General features: G+C 45.1%; 1 protein-coding gene across 4 annotated transcripts in view; it reads right to left on the bottom strand.

Moving 5' to 3' along the window:
- PDE4A (phosphodiesterase 4A) overlaps nucleotides 1-20,703 on the bottom strand; it is a 164,555-nt gene that overhangs the window by 49,055 nt on the left and 94,797 nt on the right. For all 4 annotated transcript variants that reach the window (XM_033925326.1, XM_033925327.1, XM_033925329.1 and 1 more), the window contains 3 exons: nucleotides 10,477-10,662; nucleotides 9,893-9,929; nucleotides 7,935-8,005 (listed from right to left, as the gene is read on the bottom strand). In XM_033925326.1, the coding sequence (XP_033781217.1) occupies nucleotides 7,935-8,005; nucleotides 9,893-9,929; nucleotides 10,477-10,662 (294 nt within the window). The remainder of the gene's footprint in view (nucleotides 1-7,934; nucleotides 8,006-9,892; nucleotides 9,930-10,476; nucleotides 10,663-20,703) is intronic.

The following is a 20,703-nucleotide window of genomic DNA, read 5'->3' as shown; positions in this document are numbered from 1 at the left end:
CCACAGCATTCACAATCTCCTCCTCTCCCTATTGGCTAAGGTTCTTAACATTTGCATCTCCTCTCCCTATTGGCTAAGGCTCTTTCTACCTGCATTGTGAGGTCATAGAGCTTTATGGTTATAGAATGATAGGAACATGATGGCAGATAAAAGGCCAAATGGCCAATCCAGTCTACCCATCCACAGCATCCACAATCTCCTCCTCTCCCTATTGGCTAAGGCTCTTAACATTTGCATCTCCTCTCCCTATTGGCTAAGGCTCTTTATAATTGCATTGTGAGGTCATAGAGCTTTATGGTTATAGAATGATAGGAACATGATGGCAGATAAAGGCCAAATGGCCAATCCAGTCTACCCATCCGCAGCATCCACTATCTCCTCCTCTCCCTATTGGCTAAGGCTCTTTACACTGGTATTGTGATGTCATAGAGCATTATTGTTATTGACTAAGGCCCCGATTCTGCAAACTGCACCTAACTTTAGGCGTGGTTTAGACGTTCGATTTAAGTGGTTAATAAGCGATTTAAGGGTCTTAACAAGTGTTAGTTGGGACTTAGACGGAGTTAGGCATCAGGTAGGCGTTCTCAGAATATAGACACGAGGTAGACGCGAGTTTTTGGAAAAGTCACGTCCAAGGATGTAGATGTGGGCATAACATGGGCATGGTTAAGGATAGGCACCAGATAGACGCTAGTTGGGCGGCAGACCGCATCTACACATCGTGGAAATTGTAGGCGAATGAAAAGCTGGTCTAAGTGTGGTTTCTGCTTGGGTTGTACGCGAATTTCTATGGGCGGAACATAGACATGGTTTCGGCTTCTGAAATGATATTTTCTACACAGACTTCAGGAATCTGTTTGTTCCTCTTTTTTCCTCTCCTAATAGATTTAATAAGCCCTCATATCAATAGGGCACATCAATACAAACATATTGCATGCACAACATAGTACTTTTCTGCCCAAACAGCAATATGATTTACTAATTACAGTATCTGTGGCTTTCCTGCTTAAAAAGAACCCTTTTTTTCTCACCAAACTGTGCTGCAATCAGTTCTTTCTTGAAAGCAAAGAAAGAACATGAAAAGATATAAATATTGCACACATTACTTCATTTCTCAAACTTAAAAATAGAAAAACCAGATACAGACCTTAACATGCATTTTCCTTCATTGAAAATGGAGGTGTGCAGCTGCACAATGCTGACCTCATTGTGAGATCATCAAGGTGCACCTGCAACGTAGAATGCCACAAGTAAAAGATGCGCTGGGTATTGAACTCACAACTTCTGCAAGATCAGAATGGAATTTTAACACATTGAGCTACATCAGCTTCTAATCAGGTGCATCTCATTGCCCTGTCATATCATAGCTTAATGACCTGCCTATGTATCATCTGCTTAGGAATGATATCACAGTTACCACAAAAAAGTATGTCTAGCTCACCAAGCTAATGTACTTCCTCTATTCTCTCCAGCTCACTGGTTCAAATCCCATTGTCCCCTTCACTAATTTTAACAGCATCCTAACAGCTCTCATAAGTGGTGTACTTTGCTGTTTTTCATCAACATTCTGCAGTTTGCAGGCACAGGTGCATCACTTACATTCATCTGCTCTCAACTACAAGCCATTGAGATAGGAATGGATTTCTTTTTATGCAATATCCACACAGGGCAACAGGTATAAAAGTTTACTAAAACTTCAGAGGGCTTGGACAGGTGTTGAAGGAAGGTACATGTTTTGAGATGTATCCTACAGACATTACAATTGGTAAATTCAGCTTGGCTTTAGAATTGGGGTGGGTGTATTGGGTGGGGGAGGGGGTTTAGGATGAGAGCGAACAGGCTGCTTTAGACATCTGAGAATTGCTGCAGATCATTTTAAAGCTCAACCTAAATATGTTTAAGCAAAGGAATGGCCAAAGAGTTTGAAGGTTTTCTGGTAGAAAAATGAATATAAAAAATAATTGCTAACTGCACTCAAGACTTGAACTCCTGACGTATGGAAGATAAAAATATAGTGCTTTAAGGCATAGAGCTATAGAGAGAACTTTGTTTAAAACTTGGTATCAGAACCTCTAGAGACTAAGCAGATGACAAATGGCTTCTTGTCAAAGCTTTGAGAAGTGAAGGAAATGATTAAAAGTCAGTGCAGCTGTTTTTGGCCAAACCACACCCAAAGCACGCCCAATCAGATTTGAAAGTTTTCTGGTGGGAAGTTCTAATGGTGCCTATGATGTCAAGACGCCACTTAGGCATGCTTAGTATATGAAGGTCCATCAGAGCAGCATTTTCTCTTTTAAGACTCCTATTCTGTGTTATTGCTTATGCTGATTTCTGAGACCTTACCTTTCTTGATTATCTTTTAACCTTTTTTTTCCCCCCTATATCTGCCACAATGCTCTCAATTCCACAGGACCATTAGCAGCTACAGTAATTTGCAATTTTGATATCTTTCTAATCTTTTTCATCTTTCCAGGTGAATATGCTGCACCTGTGCAAGGAACTCCTTGCTAGCAGCTCAGATACCAAATCCAGGTGAGAATGATATATTGCTAGCTACTTAGGTGACTTTATTACAAAAAAGCTCAGGCAGGACTGATTTTTTCTTTTGGACTACCATTCTGTATTATTTTTGTCCCCCTGATATCTGCCACAACTCTCTCCATTCTACAGGGTCATTAGCAGGTCTGAGAATTAGTGAGGATAAAAATTGGTTCCAGGTGTGTTGGCTGATAAAACACTCATGCTGTTTGAAACTTTGGTGCCAGCAAAATGGATTTGCAAGTTACATGAATATGTGGAACCTATGATGTTGGGAAGATGAATGCAGTGCTTTTCCTCATAGAGCTAAAGGTAATTCTTTTTAGAGTTGTATAGAGGCAGCTCAAAAGACGGATTTTAAGAGGAAATGGGATATTCACGTGGGATCTCTAGGGGAGTGAACTCTGGGGGGGGGGGGGCGGATAATTGGAATGGGCAGACTTGGTGGGCTATAGCCCTTTTCTGCTGTCATTTTCTATGTTTCTAATCAGTTTTTAGGAGTCCAACAGTGTTTGTTTCTGCTCATTCTAGGTGTTATTTTGAGACTATGCTGTGACATATTCTCCCACAACTTCTGCTTTTCACTTTTGCCACAGATGTCTTTCTAACATTTTCCTTCTTTTTTCCTAATTTCAGGTTCCCAGAGTGGCTAATGACTCCCCTTGTGTTTCCCAGAGGCCAGAGCAGGTCTGTTAAAACTGGGTTCAGCACACCAGCTTGCACCTGGGCAAAGAGTTATTGGCAGCAGCTCAAATACCAAAACAGACAGAATAGGTGAGAATGAGGATACCATATAGGATTTTGAAAGTTAAACAGGCGCATTTATAGTGGACCCTGGCGATTATCGGAAGCCAGTGGAGCTTGGCCAGGAGCGGGGAGACATGGTCAAATTTACTTTTATTTATTCAACCATACTTGAGATTCTAGCTTTTAGGACAATGAAAGCAGTGCTTTAAGCCTTTGAGCTACCAGTCTTTTGTCTCAGCTAACTGTGATATGATAGCTAAGCAGATGATACCTTAACCGATCACTAAGCTATGATATGCACAATGCTGTTGAAAAACAGCAAAGTCCACCATATATACTCCTATGAGAGCTAATAGGAAGTTGTTAAAATGAGTGACGGTGAGGGTGGGATTTGAACCAGTGAGCTTGAGAAGATGGACAAGGTACATTAACTTGGTGAGCCAGAAATGCTTTCTTTGTGGTGATTGTGATATCATTCCTAAGCAGATGATATAAAGGCAGGTCAATGAGCTATGATATGACAGAAGAGTCAGAGAAACTGGAGTGGAAGGTGGTGTAGCTTAATGTGTAAAGGCTCTGTGCTGATCTTGCAGAGGTTGTGAGTTCAACTCCCAGCCTGTCTTTTACTTGTGGCTTTGTACCTTGCAGGTGCACCTTGATGATCTCAAAATGAGGTCAGCATTGTACAGTTGCACACCTCCCTTTGCAATGAACTAGAAGTCACATTCAGGTCTGTTATGTGTTTTATTCTGTTTTTAAGCTTTGCCAAATGAAGTTATGGGCTTTTTTTGCTTTGAAGAATGAGCTGATTGGAGGAATGTTTATTGAAAAAGGAGTTGTTATTTGTATCAAGAATCATAAAGTTGTGATTTTCATGTGCTGTAATTAGCTAATAACATTGCTTTAGGCAATTTTAAATTCAATATGTTTGTATGGATGTGTCCTGTTTATGTGCTGGCTAAATCAGAGAATAAAATCCCTGAACTGTATTTAGAATATCACTTTGGAAACAATCTGCCTAAATCCCATTCAGAGAAACGTCTATGTGAAGCCCAAACAAAGCTCAACGGATGACCTACAGGGCTGCCTAGATAACATCTATCCGACTAACGTCTTTCTGAAGCCCAAACAACGCTGAAACAGCTATTCCTTCTAGTGCACCTAATTTTACAATTCCTACAAAGTTTCCAATGTGGCACACAGCTTAAAGTTAACCCCTTCTATGCTGATGTTTCCAGTTCAACTCCCAGTCAATACCTCTCACTGAAAATATGATATTATAAATATCCTTTTAAAGATGGCATAGTGAGTTACTTTTTTATATTTTTTCTATGTTAAAGCTTACAATCCTGAAATAATGAAGAAAATAGAATATAACAGGGCAGTGAGATCCACCTTGTTTTCTCTCCTGGCATGTATCCTAGCAGAATTAACTGCCATAACGACGCCTATGCGGAACAGTATAATAGAACCAGAATTGTTGTTATTGTAAGGCTCACTGTCTAGCACTGCGGATTAGCATGAAGGTTAGTGTGTAAGCAATACTTGAGAGGGCAATAGTTGAGAGGGTCCAGAGGAGAGCGACACGAATGATTAAGGGCATGGAAAACCTTTCATACACTGAAAGATTGGAGAGGCTGGAGCTCTTCTCCCTGGAAAAGCGGAGACTCAGAGGAGACATGATAGAGACCTACAAGATCATGAAGGGCATAGAGAAAGTAGAGAGAGATAGATTCTTCAAATTTTCAAAACATATAAGAACAAGAGGGCATTCGGAAAAATTGGAAGGGGATAGATTCAAAACAAATGCTAGGAAGTTTTTCTTTACTCAGCGGATGGTGGACACCTGGAATGCGCTTCCAGAGGACGTAATAGGACAGAGTACGGTACTGGAGTTCAAGAAAGGATTGGACAATTTCCTGCTGAAGAAAGGGATAGAGGGGTATAGATAGGGGGCTACTGCGCAGGTCCTGGACCTGTTGGGCCGCCGCATGAGCAGACTGCTGGGCACGATGGACCTCGGGTCTGACTCAGTGGAGGCATTGCTTATGTTCTTATGTTCATATCACGTTTTATCAAAATTCCCAGTTCAACTCCCAGTAAAAATAATATATTATAAATATCCTTTTAGAGATGGTATACGGTGTTTCCATTATGTTAAAGCTTACAATCATGAAATAATGGATAAGAATCAGTAAAAAACACATTTTTACATATAGCTAAATTCATTGTAGGGACGTCTACAAGTGAAAAAAAAATATTATTGGGAACGCGTACCCGACGCCTATCTCATGTCTAAGTAACACGGAGCACGACTTGCTCTCCACAGACATCTAAACCATGCCTAAAGTTAGGCACAGTTTGCAGAATTGGGGCCTAAGGCTGTTAACACTATTAGCCAGTTGGACCCGACACGGTCCGTGTTTTGATCAACAAATCTTCTTCAGGGGTCCAAGGATTTCCTTTATAAACAGTCTCCACTGATACGCAGCTTTCAAAAGCTTTTTACAAGGTGATTCATCTCTTTTGCACCTCTTTGTGGCCCATAAAGGAAATCCTTGGACCCCCTGAAGATTTGTTGATCGACACATGGACTGTGTTGGGTCCAAGTTCCTTTATGACAAAGGTGGATCAAAAGTTATGATATCATGACCACATTGGCCCAGTTGTTAAGAATTGCTTCTATAAATTGCATGTGATAAGATCCCTGGTAAAGACACTTGAACCAGCAGCAATAAATATCTTAATCCATTCCCTCTTAATATCCAAATTAGACTACTGCAATTCATTACTAAAAGGTATCTCACAGAAAGAAATAATCCAGAACACAGCAATAAAAATGATCACAAATTCAAAAGTTTTTAAACATATTACTCCTCTCTAGAAAAACGTACAGTGACTCCTGATCATACACAGAATAACGTATAAAATAGCCTTCAAAACCTTCAGAGTCAGAGATTCAAATATGCCAGCCTTCCTAGATAAATTATTAATTCCTTACAATTAATTCTAAAATCCCTGAGATCAAATGAACAGCACCTATTATCCACCCCCTCCTCGAACGTTATTAATACTAGACGCATGGACATCTTTTCAGTTACAGCCCCCCCAATCTGGAACTTACTTCCCATCTATCCACGAGAGGAAACCTCATTAGAAAGATTTAAATGTTCATCAAAGGGCTTTCTCTTTAGAGACGCCTTTGCAGACTGATAAGGCAGTTGATCAGCAATCGAACTCAGGATTTTTAACTCTGCCCTCTCTCTTTTTTTTCCCCTTCCTGATATTATTATTACATGTTTTCTATCCTATTAAGAATTGTAGTTCCTCTCTTTCTCCTTTTGTTATCGGTTAGTTATTTTTATTTTTTTTGTTATGTCTTGTATATGTGATTTAATTTATGTAGAACTTGATTAACATAACGTTGACTGATTGAAATAAAGACTTGGTGTCAAGTACATACGAACATAAGAATAGCCTTATTGGGTCACACCAATGATCCATCAAGCCCAGAAGCCCATTCTCACGGTGGCCAATCCAGGTCCCTAATACCTGGCCAAAACCCAAGGAATAGAAACATTCCATGCTATTGATCCAGGGCAAGCAGTAGCTTCCTCCATGTCTTTCTCAATAACAGACTATGGACTTTTCCTCCAGGAACTTGTCCAAACCTTTCTTAAAACCAGCTACATTAACTGCTCTTACCACAACTTCTGGCAATGCGTTCCAGAGCTTAACTATTCTCTGAGTGAAAAAATATTTCCTCCTATTGGTTTTAAAAGTATTTCCCTGTAGCTTCATCGAGTGTCCCCTAATCTTTGTAATTTTTGACGGAGTGAGAAATTGATCCACTTGTACCCGTTCTACTCCACTCAGGATTTTGTAGACTTCAATCCTATCTCCCCTCAGCCGTCTCTTTTTCAAGCTGAAGAGCCCTAACCGTTTTAGTCTTTCCTCATACGAGAGGAGTTCCATCTTGGTCACTCTTCTTTGAACCTTTTCTAGCGCCGCTATATCTTTCTTGAGATAAGGAGACCAGAATTGAACACAATACTCCAGATGAGGTCGCACCATGGAGCAATACAGGGACATTGTAATATTCTTAGTCTTGTTAACCATTCCTTTTTAAATAATTCCTAGCATCGTTTCTGCAGTATTTTTCCTTGGTTCTCGGCTGTTCGACGTCTGCTGCAGGACTGTTGTGTTCTTTTTCTTGTGAAATTTCATGAAAACTAGTGTGCAGCAACATCACAGTTTTTCACAGCTGTGGCATCCCCAGGTTCAGAGACGGCCCCGTATCTTCCTCTTGCAAACTCCCGTCAGCACCAGAGGGAATACGAAGCCAAGGGGAGGCACTCAGTGCCAGGGCTGGCCCCAGCTGTGACTTAATAGCCAGTCAGCCAGGCTCCATGGAGCTCAGAGCTGGCTTCAAAATCTGCTCTTAGTTTACACAGGGCTAGAAACCCGTAGATTAAAACAGAAATCGGACTTCAGGGCACTGGGAAGCTTCAAGATGCCCAATAATAGAAATATTTTAATTGCTTCCATTCTCCCATCTTGCAATAGACTGATCCAGTCCTAATTTTACCCCCAATGCATGCGTGAATGGGGAAGACGGCATAAGGGTGTGTTTGGAATTCCAGACTTACTTGTTTGTGGGGGTGGTAATGTTCGCCAGGATCGAGAAGTTGCTTCGTACGCTGCGCAAACTGGCCAGCACCTGCCAGAAATATTAGGGAAAAAAGAGTCAGCTCTGCACGGTGAGGAATGGGGGCTGCGACTCTCAGTGTACTTGGATCAGTCACAAGAACTGCTGAATCCCTTTCTACCTTTAGTCCAGTTTAGAGAATGACACAGGGACAAGTTTGTCCCTGTCAGGAACTCAATTTCCCAGTCCCGTCTTCGTGACTTTTCTCACTGTCCTTCTCCCATTCCTGTAAGCTCTGCTTTAACCACACAAGCCTCAAACACATGATTTTAGAGGCTTGTGCGGAGGAGGACGGAGCTTAGGCATTGGTGGAATGAGGCATTATGACATCACAATCTGAGCTCTAGAATGTTGCTACTTAGGATTTTCAAGTGTTTGAGGACGGAGCTTAGGCATTGGTGGAATGAGGCATTATGACATCACAATCTGAGTTCTACAATGTTGCTACTTAGGATTTTCAAGTGTTTGAGGACGGAGCTTAGGCATTGGTGGAATGAGGCATTATGACATCACAAGCTGAGCTCTAGAATGTTGCTTCTTAGGATTTGAAAGTGTTTGAGGACGGAGCTTAGGCATTGGTGGAATGAAGCATTATGACATCACAGTCTGAGCTCTAGAATGTTGCTTCTTAGGATTTGAAAGTGTTTGAGGATGGAGCTTAGGCATTGGTGGAATGAGGCATTATGACATCACAAGCTGAGCTCTAGAATGTTACTACTTAGGATTTGAAAGTGTTTGAGGACGGAGCTTAGGCATTGGTGGAATGAGGCATTATGACATCACAAGCTGAGCTCTAGAATGTTGCTACTTATGATTTGAAAGTGTTTCAGGCTTGTGCAGATGAGGACGGAGTTTGCAGGAATGGGGCAGGGACAGGAAAAGAACTCATGGGGATGGGAAAATGAGTTCCCGCTGGTAGAGGAAAAATGTGTCCCCGTGTCATTCTCTAGTCCAATTTCCCTCCCCAGAGCTCTTTATACCATACTGATGTGAATCCCTCAACCCTCGTCTGACGCTGGAAGGGCTGAGGGCCACAGTGGCTCGTCTCCCAGGACATGCCAGGCCTGGCAGCACACTGAAGGGGGGAGGGGGAAACGCTCAGTGCATCAGGCCCCAGGACTCTGGCACATGGGGAGGGGAACTGGAAATTGCAAAAGCATAGCGCTTCAAAGGGTTAATGCTCCAAGCTTTGAGAGCTGGGTTCTCTGAAAATTTATTAGGGCTGAGTACATCAAAGTTTGTTCAAAATCTTACCAAAAACGCTCAAATTATGATCATAAAAAGTAGACGGAAACAGCGGTGGATTTAGGGCAGGCAGAAGAATTTTAAGACCTTAGCGGTGATTTTCAGCCATTTGTGTGGAGCTGCAGCAATGCAGTGAAAGGGGGAGGAGCTGTGCCTGGGGCCTGTGAACAAGGGCCGATCATTAGGCCCCAGTACCGTGCAGGGCTGAGCTCACGGAGCTCCGGTAAGCGCCAAACGGGGCAGAAAAGAAAACAGCTTCCAGCCGCTACTGAAGCCTCTTTTGCCTTATTTATTTTTGTATTTATTTGAGGTTTAACGTGATTTGGACGCAGCTGTTGTGTGTGTATGTCCCGTGCCTATGGTCAGAACGTGTCTTAGGCGCGGGACACGCACACCCACCCACCCACAAAACACGCAGAGAAACAGCTCCTAAAGTCAAGAAAAAATGCTCCTGCCGAAGCTAGTGGCAGCTCCAGCTCGCTGGAAAAGTTTGCACGTTCCCTGCTTGCGTTACACAGGAATTCTCATTTTAAAGCCAGACACATGGCACCGCCCCATTCTGCCACAGCTCCTCCTAGTTCAGCCTCAAGCCCCCCCCCCCCCAACTTCCTCTCTTCTTCCCCGACAAGCGTGCATACACACACGGTGCCCTACCTGGGCAAAGGGAGTGACGATCAAGTCTTCCACGTGCCTGAGGAAGCAAAACAGAAAAGAGAGAGGAAAAGTTACAAGAAATCCGTGGCGTCACTCGAGAGGAGAGAGAGTTATTACATGAATAGTGATGTCCACAAAACCTCCAGAGAGATTCAATGTGTGGATGTGGTCTTATGCTAATTCATTAACCCCTTCTTAATGATTGTCCATATTTCCCACTAACAGAGGAATATCATCAGTGCAACTTCCCTCCCCCCCCCCCTCCGTTTGAACTGGATTCCTGCCTAAGCTTTATGGGGTTGTTGGGTTTTTTTTTTAATTCTCTCAGAGCTCCATCTTCAGCTGTTGGTGCTGTATTCATGCTCTTGCTGATAAGGATGTGCCCTTCAGTTGTCTGTGCTGTATTCATGCTCTGCATATATCAGCATGGATGCCTGCGCCCTCACCAAGACAGCGCCCAGGGCGGACCGCCTCCCCCGCCCTCCCCCTTTACTATGCCACTGTGTTCGCACACGTCATGCTGTTGGCAAACCCACGTCAGAACGGTGAGATGCGCTGTTAACCCCTTCCTGTATCCTACTTACGATTCGCTGGCGACGGAGGAGTTCCGTGACATAGTTTTCGGAGACATATCGTAGTCGCTGTCGGACCGGTACAGGAAGGACTCCCGCCGCTGGCTCTGGGGGAAGCTGGGGTGTAGAACCAATCCGGGACTCGCCTGCGAGTCAATGGGACTGCGGCCTGGAGAGGGGCCATTCTCGACATCAAAGCTGTGGAGCACGAGGAGGGAGAGAGAAAGAGGCAGTTAACACTCCAGAACACTTCCTCAGTCTTTGGCCCCACTTAATAACGGACCGATTCACTGCTGCCGTATCTGCCTCCTAGCTGGGCCTCTGCATCCCTTTGACCTCAAATCAACTCTCTTCCCCCCCCCCCCCGCCTTGCCTCCCGCATCCACCCAGCTCCTCTCTGCCCAGATGTGGGGGTTTTCTCTGTTTTATGAAGCGTCCTTGGAATGAGGTATCTTACCAAAGTTCTCTCTGCGACGGGGAAACATTCCAAGGGTACATTCGCAGGAGAGTCGCAGGGAAGGGAGGGGGGGGGGGGGTTCAGCGCATTGCTTTACAGCAGTGCGTCCCCATCCTTGGGGTTCACCGGCAGGACAGATGATACACAGAGCCCCATGGCGCTTGCCACTGATGTTCTAACAGGCTCTGTAGATCATACGTGTTGCGAGGTGACGCCAGCCCAGGACTGAATGCATCCTGTGCTTAACCGCTAGCAAAAAAACTGTTTTTTTTTTTTTCTTCTTTTCTTTTTCTTTGTTGATATCCTTAAACAGGAAATAGAGCAGAAGTGAGCTGGGCGTCACAAAGCAGCCAGGCAGTTTGAGAGCACATTGAAATCTCCCCCCCTCTAAACACCACCTGGAAAGCAGTGGGGGGGGGGGGAGATGGCACTGGCAGTGGTGATTGATAGCAGTGACAGTCTGACATATGCCAGGGGGTGACCGCCTGACACCAAGTCATTGCGAGCTTCGCACCAATCGCCCCCCCCCCTCTCCATACTCCCCCGTGCATGCAGGGAATTGTAGTGCCTATTTTGGTCAGAAACATTATTAAAGTGTATAAGAAGCCACAGCTGCTCCACAGGAGAGGAATGGCAAGCATGTGTCGTGCCCTGGGTCACCTTTTGCAGCTCAGCAGGAAAGAGACATAATCCTGCGCCACGCTGCACGATTGCACCAGTGTTTACATGGAGATCCCACCAGGGCTAGGGGGCACCTTGACACACGCTACCGCCTACAACACCCAGCAGGTTTCTGCCAACCTTCTGTGGTACAAGTGAACTTGTTATCTTACACTGTAACTTTCTGTGTGTCAAATTAGGTATAACTTGTACTGGAAACCTTGCATCGTAAGCATAACCAGTACACTGTATGCTATCATTAGTTCCTAGCATGTATCAAGTTAGGATAAAACCTTGCATTGCAAGTAACTTGGTTTGCAAGACAAGCAAAACATTTGATTCAATTTTAACTTGACAAACAAGCAGTGTCTTGCAATACGAGTACATACAGTATCCATACATCACATCACGGTTCGTCTCTCTCTGACATATTCATCAACGGTATCCTGAAAACCTGAGTGGCAGGGAGTGTCCCGAGGACTAGATTGGGAACCACTGATTTTGAGCAGATCTTTTCAATTTGTCCTAGGCCCCACCTTTGCCAGTCGGGCGTTCAAGACATTTTAACTGGATTGGAGATCTACAATATGCATATTCACCTCATGAATATTCATTGTGGTTGACTAGCCCTGAACTAGGCCACTGTTTCCCAATTGATTCCTGGAGAATCTCCTTGCAGGATATCCATAATGAATATTCATGGCAGAGATTTGCATACAATGGAGACAATATATGCAAATCAACCTCATGCATATTCATTATGGACATCCTGACTGGCAAGGAGGTTGAGCTGCTCCTGTTGCAGAGACAAAAGGGTCTTGGACAGGAGCTGGAGAAACTGGCAATGGGAATCCCACCGTTACCTGCTTGGCCGTTCAGAGTCAGTCCCAGGTCACCATCTGAATCACAGTACACACAAACACACATACGTGAACACAGAGAAATCATGCATGCAGACACACATGAACACGAGAAGCTGTTCCCTACCCTCTGGCACACCATCCTCGTTTCAGAACCGGAAAAGCAACTCTCCGTGTGAGCGGAATTTGTGAAATCCCTTTCCCAGAAATCCACTTTGGGATGGAAAGTTTGCAGCCCAAGCAGCGCACAAAGCCACATTTTGGGATGTCTCCGACACTGCGCCTCAAGACTTGACCAGGAAAGTGAGGGCAGTGCCAGATGTATGTAGAAAGATCCTTCCTCCCTCCCTCCCTCCTTCCCCCCTCTCCAGCTCTCAGTTCACCTTCCTTTAACAATTTTAAAGTTAAAGGTCAACTTTAACTACGGCTACTGGAGCCAGGGGCCAAATCTTTCTCTGCAAAGTCCAATACTGGTCCTGGAGACCTCCTTAAGCAGTCAGGTTTTCAGGATGGCCACACTGATTATGCACAGGAAAATATCTGTACATCCCGGAGATCCAGAGTTTGGAAATCTCTCTTGTGCACATACACCGTGGCCGTCCTGAGCACTTGAACTGCCCTGGAGGTGCCTCCCAGGCCAAACCTGAGAGCCTGCTGTTTCACTGGATCCACGAGCCTTGGGAACATTTAATCTATACAAGCCTAGGACAGATAACTGCGATACCGTGATAACAGGGGAAAGAGCCTGAAACAGCAGCAGGATTAAGGGAGGGGCTGAACTTGGGGGGTCACTAGGTTGAGTAGGTCAGTCTAGTGAATTGGTGCGATGCCCTGCAGAGAAGCCACCCAAGGGGCTGCAAGACTTTTCCACCAGTCTCATCGCCCAACAGGTTCAACCAGAGTCCTGGGATCTTTCTCTTGCCAACATCTGACGTAAGTGAAGTTCATAATCCACTGTTTGTTTACATCTGAACAATTTGACCTGTGGGGAGAATTCAGAGAGGTGACAACCTGCAGATTTTTTTTGGTGGGGTGGGGGGGTACAACAGCTTCTCTTCTCTGAGACCCAGCTCCCTTCTCAGGGCCTGCCACTCACTGTTTGTGGTGTGAATACAAAGGGAGCCCAGGCCCCACATGCAAAGCTCATCTGCCTAACTTGCAAGAGATTCCCTTCTTGGAACATCGCCATTGATATCCTGTTTATTAAGCAATCCGTGACCTGGCTGCCGACACTTAGAACCTTGGAATTCCCCCCTCCCCAAATCTGTGCAGTCCTAGGATAAGACAAGAAACAGGGAGACAGGAAAACTCAGTGTCTTCTTGTAGGTGGCACATTGCTACACAAAGCATGAATACAGCACGGACAGCTGAAGAGCCCCATGAAGGTGCCACACTGATACATGTAAAACATGAATACTGCACAGACATCCCATTGGACATATCTAATGTATGGACAACTGAAGAGTGGATTTTTATCACAGCCTAATGCAAGCGCCAAATTGATAAACATATAGCATGAATACAGCACAGACAACAGAACAGGCATCACACGTATGAATAGAGCACGGATAGCTGAAGAGCAGATCTTCATCACAACCCTTCTGGTGAACGACAGATCTCCCCAGGACTTGTTCATCAGGCTGTTTACTATAATGAATGTGTTCCCAGCAGGGACAGGGGCAGGTCTCGGTGAGGTCAGAAGAAATAATGAGACCTCAGTGTGATGGTGTGACGGCAGCCACGGGCCCTCGGGAAAGCCACAGGCTCACCGGAGATCTCCCCTTTTCTCCCCGGAGCCTGTGGCAAAACATCCAGTGTGCTAGCTGGGCAATTAAGTGCTTTAAGGAAGGGAGCCCAATGAAAACAGGGAGCTAATGAACCCGTTAAAGCCATAGGATTCCCTCGGTAAAAGGATGTTTCGCTGCAGTTTTCCCTTTTCTACGGACACGTCAGCCTGTCCTCTGGGGACGCCACGCCGAGAAGTGAAGACGCGCTTAGAAGTCCCTTCCTTATTCTTTCAAACCCTACAGGGTGTGTTGAAATGAGACACCTCTGCAGAAAGGTTAGGAGTGAACCGAGGTAGTTCAGAGCACAGAAGAAGGGTGAATTCACCTGACAGATGCACCAGGAAGCCGACAATTTTATGGCCAATTCTAAAGCCGGATCGAAGATCAAATACTGGAGAACCTTTCAAAGGAGAGCAATTTCTCCCATGTCACCTTTAAAACAAGAGTTCAGATTAAGCTAAAACAAACCCTGAAGGATCACGTGATTATAGGGGGAAAACCAAACACTGGCACATGGGATCTATTCATAGGGATCGGCACATGGGATCTATTCACAGGGCAAAGGTAGGAGAGGGACATTAAGGTGGGCAGACTAGATGGGCCGTGGGCCCTTATCTGCCGTCTATTTCTATGTTTCTATGTTTATCAACCCCGTTAAACCTTGATCACTTTTTTCTTCCATGTTAAAACATAATCTTATCCTTCGGAAACAGAAAAGACGAACAGACTCAGTTGCAGTCAGACACAGAACGATCCACTGACAGACAAACTGGAGAAAAATGGAACGCGGAGAACCCGCTGTTGGAAAAGTCCAGTCCTTGTACTGGTGATGCTCTGGGCAGCTTTATGCCCGAGACTAGGGACAGACATGGGTACCAAGCTGTGCACTTATTATATACAGGATCCTAAGTCCAGTTCTATCTTTCTCAGGTTCTAGATGAGTTCATGAGGTCCTTCCACACTGATTCTCATCAGGAACCCATCAAATGCTGACTCTCTTCTTACTCTTCCCATGCTGGCTCTCATCAGGGAGCTCAAGTGAGGCCTTTGTCCTCATGACTTCCACACTAGTTCTCATCAGGGAACCATCAAGTACTGACTCTCTTCTTATTCTTCCCGTGCTGGCTCTCATCAGGGAACCATCAAGTGTTCTCTTCTTACTCTTCCCATGCTGGCTCTCATCAGGGAACCATCAAGTGCTCGCTTCTTACTCCTCCTGTGCTGGCTCTCATCAGGGAACCATCAAGTGCTGACTCTCTTCTTACTCTTCCCGTGATGGCTCTCATCGGGGAACCATCAAGTGCTGCCTCTTCTTGTCCACTGGTCCTCATTAGGGAGTCCTCCTGTGCACTCCTCACCCACCTTCCCTCCCTCATTTCTTCCCCATGAGTTTCTTCCAATTTCTTACTCCAGGGCTGGGAAGAAGGTTTTTTAGCCTTGATCCCTGCCCGTCTCCTTAACGAGTCTGCCAGAAAAAGATGTTTGAGTCCACATTCAAATTCCAAGCTCTGTACATTTAGAATAAGCTCCCTACATCTCCTCTTGCTTCCGCTTCCAGAAATCACTTAAGAAAAATCTCTTCTCCACATAAGATATGACATCTCTCTTGCCTCATTCACAAAATTCCTACTTTTAAACGCTGTACAAAGTCTTTTTGTGGATTCAGTCCTTTGCCAGAACAGGGAAATAATCCACAGACCGGAAGATCACTGTTCCCAATCACCGGAATGAATATAATCAAAGCCACAGTGTGTGACTAGCACTTATGGATTTCCAGGCTCAACCTGTATCAGCCCAGGGGAGAAAGGGTAAATTATATGATTCCTTCGGTTGAGACTGGGGTGTGCTTCCCTCCACTCCCCCCACTCCCACACCAGCACCAGTTCCAGAGCTCCCTCCAGTATCAAATCCATTCATTTCACAGCCTAATCAGATCAGATAAGTAAAGCCGGGCCTGGCACTCCTCCCACAGATACAGTGCCAGCCCAGGCCCACTCCTTACACAAAGCAAAGCACACACAGACTTCAAGAAATATTTAAGCACCACCTCAGGCTAGAAACCTTGGGTCACACTTACAGCAGACAGGTGAGAACCAGAGCCATTTCCCCTACAAGGGGCAAATCAACCACAGGCCGCATTTAAATTGCCCTGGACAGGGGATGTGAGTCTGTAGAGACAGGTGAGCCCCACTTGTAGGGACTTCAGCCTACGAGGGACAAGTGAGCTGGCCCTTACAGGAACACTGGAGGTTTAAGGTAGGGTGGTCCTTATAGGGGCCTCAAGTCTATAGGGGGCAGGTGAGAGAGTCCTTATAGGGGCCTCAAGTCCACAGGGGGGCAGGTAAGGTGGTCCTTATAGGGGCATCAAGTCTATAGGGGCAGGTGAGAGAGTCCTTATAGGAGCTTCAAGTCCACAGGGGGGCAGGTAAGGTGGTCCTTATAGGGGCATCAAGTCTATAGGGGCAGGTGAGAGAGTCCTTATAGGAGCTCAAGTCCACAGGGGGGCAGGTAAGGTGGTCCTTATAGGGGCATCAAGTCTATAGGGGCAAGTGAGAGAGTCCTTATAGGAGCTTCAAGTCCACAGGGGGGGCAGGTAAGGTGGTCCTTATAGGGGCATCAAGTCTATAGGGCAGGTGAGAGGGTCCTTATAGGAGCTTCAAGTCCACAGGGGGGCAGGTAAGGTGGTCCTTATAGGGGCATCAAGTCTATAGGGGCAAGTGAGAGAGTCCTTATAGGAGCTTCAAGTCCACAGGGGGGCAGGTAAGGTGGTCCTTATAGGGGCATCAAGTCTATAGGGGCAGGTGAGAGGGTCCTTATAGGAGCTTCAAGTCCACAGGGGGGCAGGTAAGGTGGTCCTTATAGGGGCATCAAGTCTATAGGGGCAGGTGAGAGGGTCCTTATAGGAGCTTCAAGTCCACAGGGGGGCAGGTAAGGTGGTCCTTATAGGGGCATCAAGTCTATAGGGGGCAGGTGAGAGTCCTTATAGGAGCTTCAAGTCCACAGGGGGGCAGGTAAGGTGGTCCTTATAGGGGCATCAAGTCTATAGGGGCAGGTGAGAGGGTCCTTATAGAAGCTTCAAGTCCACAGGGGGGCAGGTAAGGTGGTCCTTATAGGGGCATCAAGTCTATAGGGGCAGGTGAGAGGCTCCTTATAGAAGCTTCAAGTCCACAGGGGGGCAGGTAAGGTGGTCCTTATAGGGGCTTCAAGTATATAGGGGCAGGTGAGGTGGTACATATAGGAGCTTTGGACCAATTGGGGGCAGGTGAGGTGCCCCTTATAAGGGTTTCAAGTCTATAAGGGGCAAGTGAGGTGGGCCTTACAGGGGCTTGATGTTTACAGGGTGAGCAGGTCCAGGATTGGGTCTGTCAAGGACCAGTGAGCTGGTCCTGGTTCTTCAACCCCTGGGTCAAAGTGTTCGGGGAACTTCTCAGTGACAGGGAGAGAAGAAAAACTTTTGAAAATAGGAAAGGAAACCCAGAGTTCCTCAGTGCGCCTTATGACCTGAATGAACCATCCCTGCCATTCACATTTGCCCCATTAAAACACTGAGGACAGCAAGCAGAAAGCCAGGACCGTCTCACAAAGCAGAATTGCCCAAAATAACCTGAACTCTGAGCCTTTTTTACTTCTGCTTTCAGGGTGCTCCAGTGCTACCCTGAAGGGACTTTTGCTCTCTTCCCCTTCACTACACACAGCCCCTCACAAACAGCCCCCTGAACCAAGTGCAGATTGCCTTCATTGCTGTTTATAGAATCCAGAGAAAGGCAGGTTTTATAAACTAAAGAATGGATTATAAACCTCAAGTAAAGAGTTAATTCACAATAATGTGATAGTGTCCTTGAATCGCTCCACGATATGGCCGCACTCAAATACTTAGTGTAATTCTGGTTACTGCATCTGAAAAAATGATACTGTATAGCAGAATTAGAAAAGGCGCAGATAAGGGCAACGGAAATGGTAAAAATACTGGATGACTGCCCTAAGAGGAAAGGCTAAAGTGGCTAGGGCAGGGGTCTATAAAATACTGAGTGGAGTGGAAAGGGTAGATGTGAATCGCTTGATCACTCTTTCCAAAAATCCTAGGACTAGGGGATATGCGATGAAGCTACTAAGTAGTAGTTAAAACATATCTGAGAAAATATTTCTTCATACAACGTGTAATTAAACTCTGGAATTCATTGCCAGAGAATGTGGTGAAATCATTTAGCTTAGCAGGGTTTAAAAAAGATTTGGATAACTTCCTAAAAGAGAAGTCCATAGGCCATTATTAAGATGACTTGGGGAAATCTACTGCTTATTCCTAGGATAAGTAGCAGAAAATCTGTTTTACTCCTTGGGATCTAGCTAGGTACTTGGGACCTGGGTTGGCCACTGTTGGAAACAGGATACTGGGCTTGATGGACCTTTGATCTGTCTTATGATCTTATGTGAGCCAAGTAAAGGACAATGAAGCCATTGTGACATCACTGCTGAGGTTGGCTCTTAGGCATTGGTGGAATGAGGCATTATGACATCACAGTCTCAGCTCTGGAATGTTGCTACTCTTTGGGGTTCTGCCAGGTTCTTGGGACGTGGGTTGGCCATTGTTGGAAACAGGATTCTGGGCTGGATGGACCTTCACTCTGTCCCAGTATGGCAATTCTTATGTGGAGTAGAGTAGTCCTGCTTTTAGAACAGTGGGCTGAGAATCAGGGAAGCCAAAGTTCAAATCTTGCTCTTGTGACTTTCAGCTCAGGTAAGCCCTCTGGGGAAGGAACATACCTGAATGCAAATCACCATGAGCTACAACTTAAAAGCTAAATCAACATTAATAAATGTGGACACTGAGGGGCTGCATCACTGCAGCTTTGAAAAAAAAAAATATATAAATTAGAATAGCCAGTTCTGGGTTTAGAAGACACACGAATCCTTTTGAATATTAGAAGAGACTCCAGCAAAATAAAGAGAGAGCAGGGGCTGAAAATACCAGAGGAGATTCCAGCAAAATGAGAGACAGAGAGAGCGCAAGAGCTGAAATTACCAGAAAAGACTCCAGAAAAAGAGAAAGCAGGGGCTGAAAATACCAGAGGAGACTCCAGCAAAATGAGAGAGAGAGAGCAAGAGCTGAAAATAGCAGAAAAGACTCCAGAAAAATAGAGAGCAGGGGCTGAAAATACCAGAGGAGACTCCAGCAAAATGAGAGAGAGAGAGCAAGAGCTGAAAATAGCAGAAAAGACTCCAGAAAAAGAGAGAGCAGGGGCTGAAAATACCAGAGGAGACTCCAGCAAAATGAGAAAGAGAACAAGAGCTGAAAATTGCAGAAAAGACTCCAGAAAAAGAGAAAGCAGGGGCTGAAAATACCAGAGGAGACTCCAGCAAAATGAGAGAGAGAGAGCAAGAGCTGAAAATAGCAGAAAAGACTCCAGAAAAATAGAGAGCAGGGGCTGAAAATACCAGAGGAGACTCCAGCAAAATGAGAAAGAGAACAAGAGCTGAAAATTGCAGAAAAGACTCCAGAAAAAGAGAGAGCAAGGGCTGAAAATACCAGAGGAGACTCTAGCAAAATGAGAGAGAAAGAGAGCAAGAGCTGAAAAATACCTGAAAAGACTCCAGAAAGAGAGAGAGAGCAGGGGCTGAAAATATCAGAGGAGACTCCAGCAAAATGAGAGAGAGCGAGAGAGAGCAAGAGCTGAAAATACCAGAAAAGACTCCAGCAAAAGAGAGAGCAGGGGCTGAAAATACCAGAGGAGACTCCAGAAAAATGAGAGAGCGCAAGAGCTGAAAATACCAGAAAAGACTCCAGAAAAAGAGAAAGCAAGGGCTGAAAATACCAGAGGAGACTCCAGCAAAATGAGAAAGAGAGCAAGAGCTGAAAATTGCAGAAAAGACTCCAGAAAAAAAGAGAGTAGGGGCTGAAAATACCAGAGGAGACTCCAGCAAAATGAGAGAGAAAGAGAGCAAGAGCTGAAAAATACCAGAAAAGACTCCAGAAAGAGAGAGACCAGGGGCTGAAAATACCAGAGGAGACTCCAGCAAAATGAGAAAGAGAACAAGAGCTGAAAATTGCAGAAAAGACTCCAGAAAAAGAGAGAGCAAGGGCTGAAAATACCAGAGGAGACTCTAGCAAAATGAGAGAGAAAGAGAGCAAGAGCTGAAAAATACCTGAAAAGACTCCAGAAAGAGAGAGAGAGCAGGGGCTGAAAATATCAGAGGAGACTCCAGCAAAATGAGAGAGAGCGAGAGAGAGCAAGAGCTGAAAATACCAGAAAAGACTCCAGCAAAAGAGAGAGCAGGGGCTGAAAATACCAGAGGAGACTCCAGAAAAATGAGAGAGCGCAAGAGCTGAAAATACCAGAAAAGACTCCAGAAAAAGAGAAAGCAAGGGCTGAAAATACCAGAGGAGACTCCAGCAAAATGAGAAAGAGAGCAAGAGCTGAAAATTGCAGAAAAGACTCCAGAAAAAAAGAGAGTAGGGGCTGAAAATACCAGAGGAGAC

The sequence above is a fragment of the Geotrypetes seraphini genome, chromosome 16 (assembly GCF_902459505.1).
Source record: "Geotrypetes seraphini chromosome 16, aGeoSer1.1, whole genome shotgun sequence".
Classification (NCBI taxonomy): domain Eukaryota; kingdom Metazoa; phylum Chordata; class Amphibia; order Gymnophiona; family Dermophiidae; genus Geotrypetes; species Geotrypetes seraphini.
Note: the sequence above shows the minus strand (reverse complement) of the source record. Positions and strands in the feature narration are given on the sequence as shown.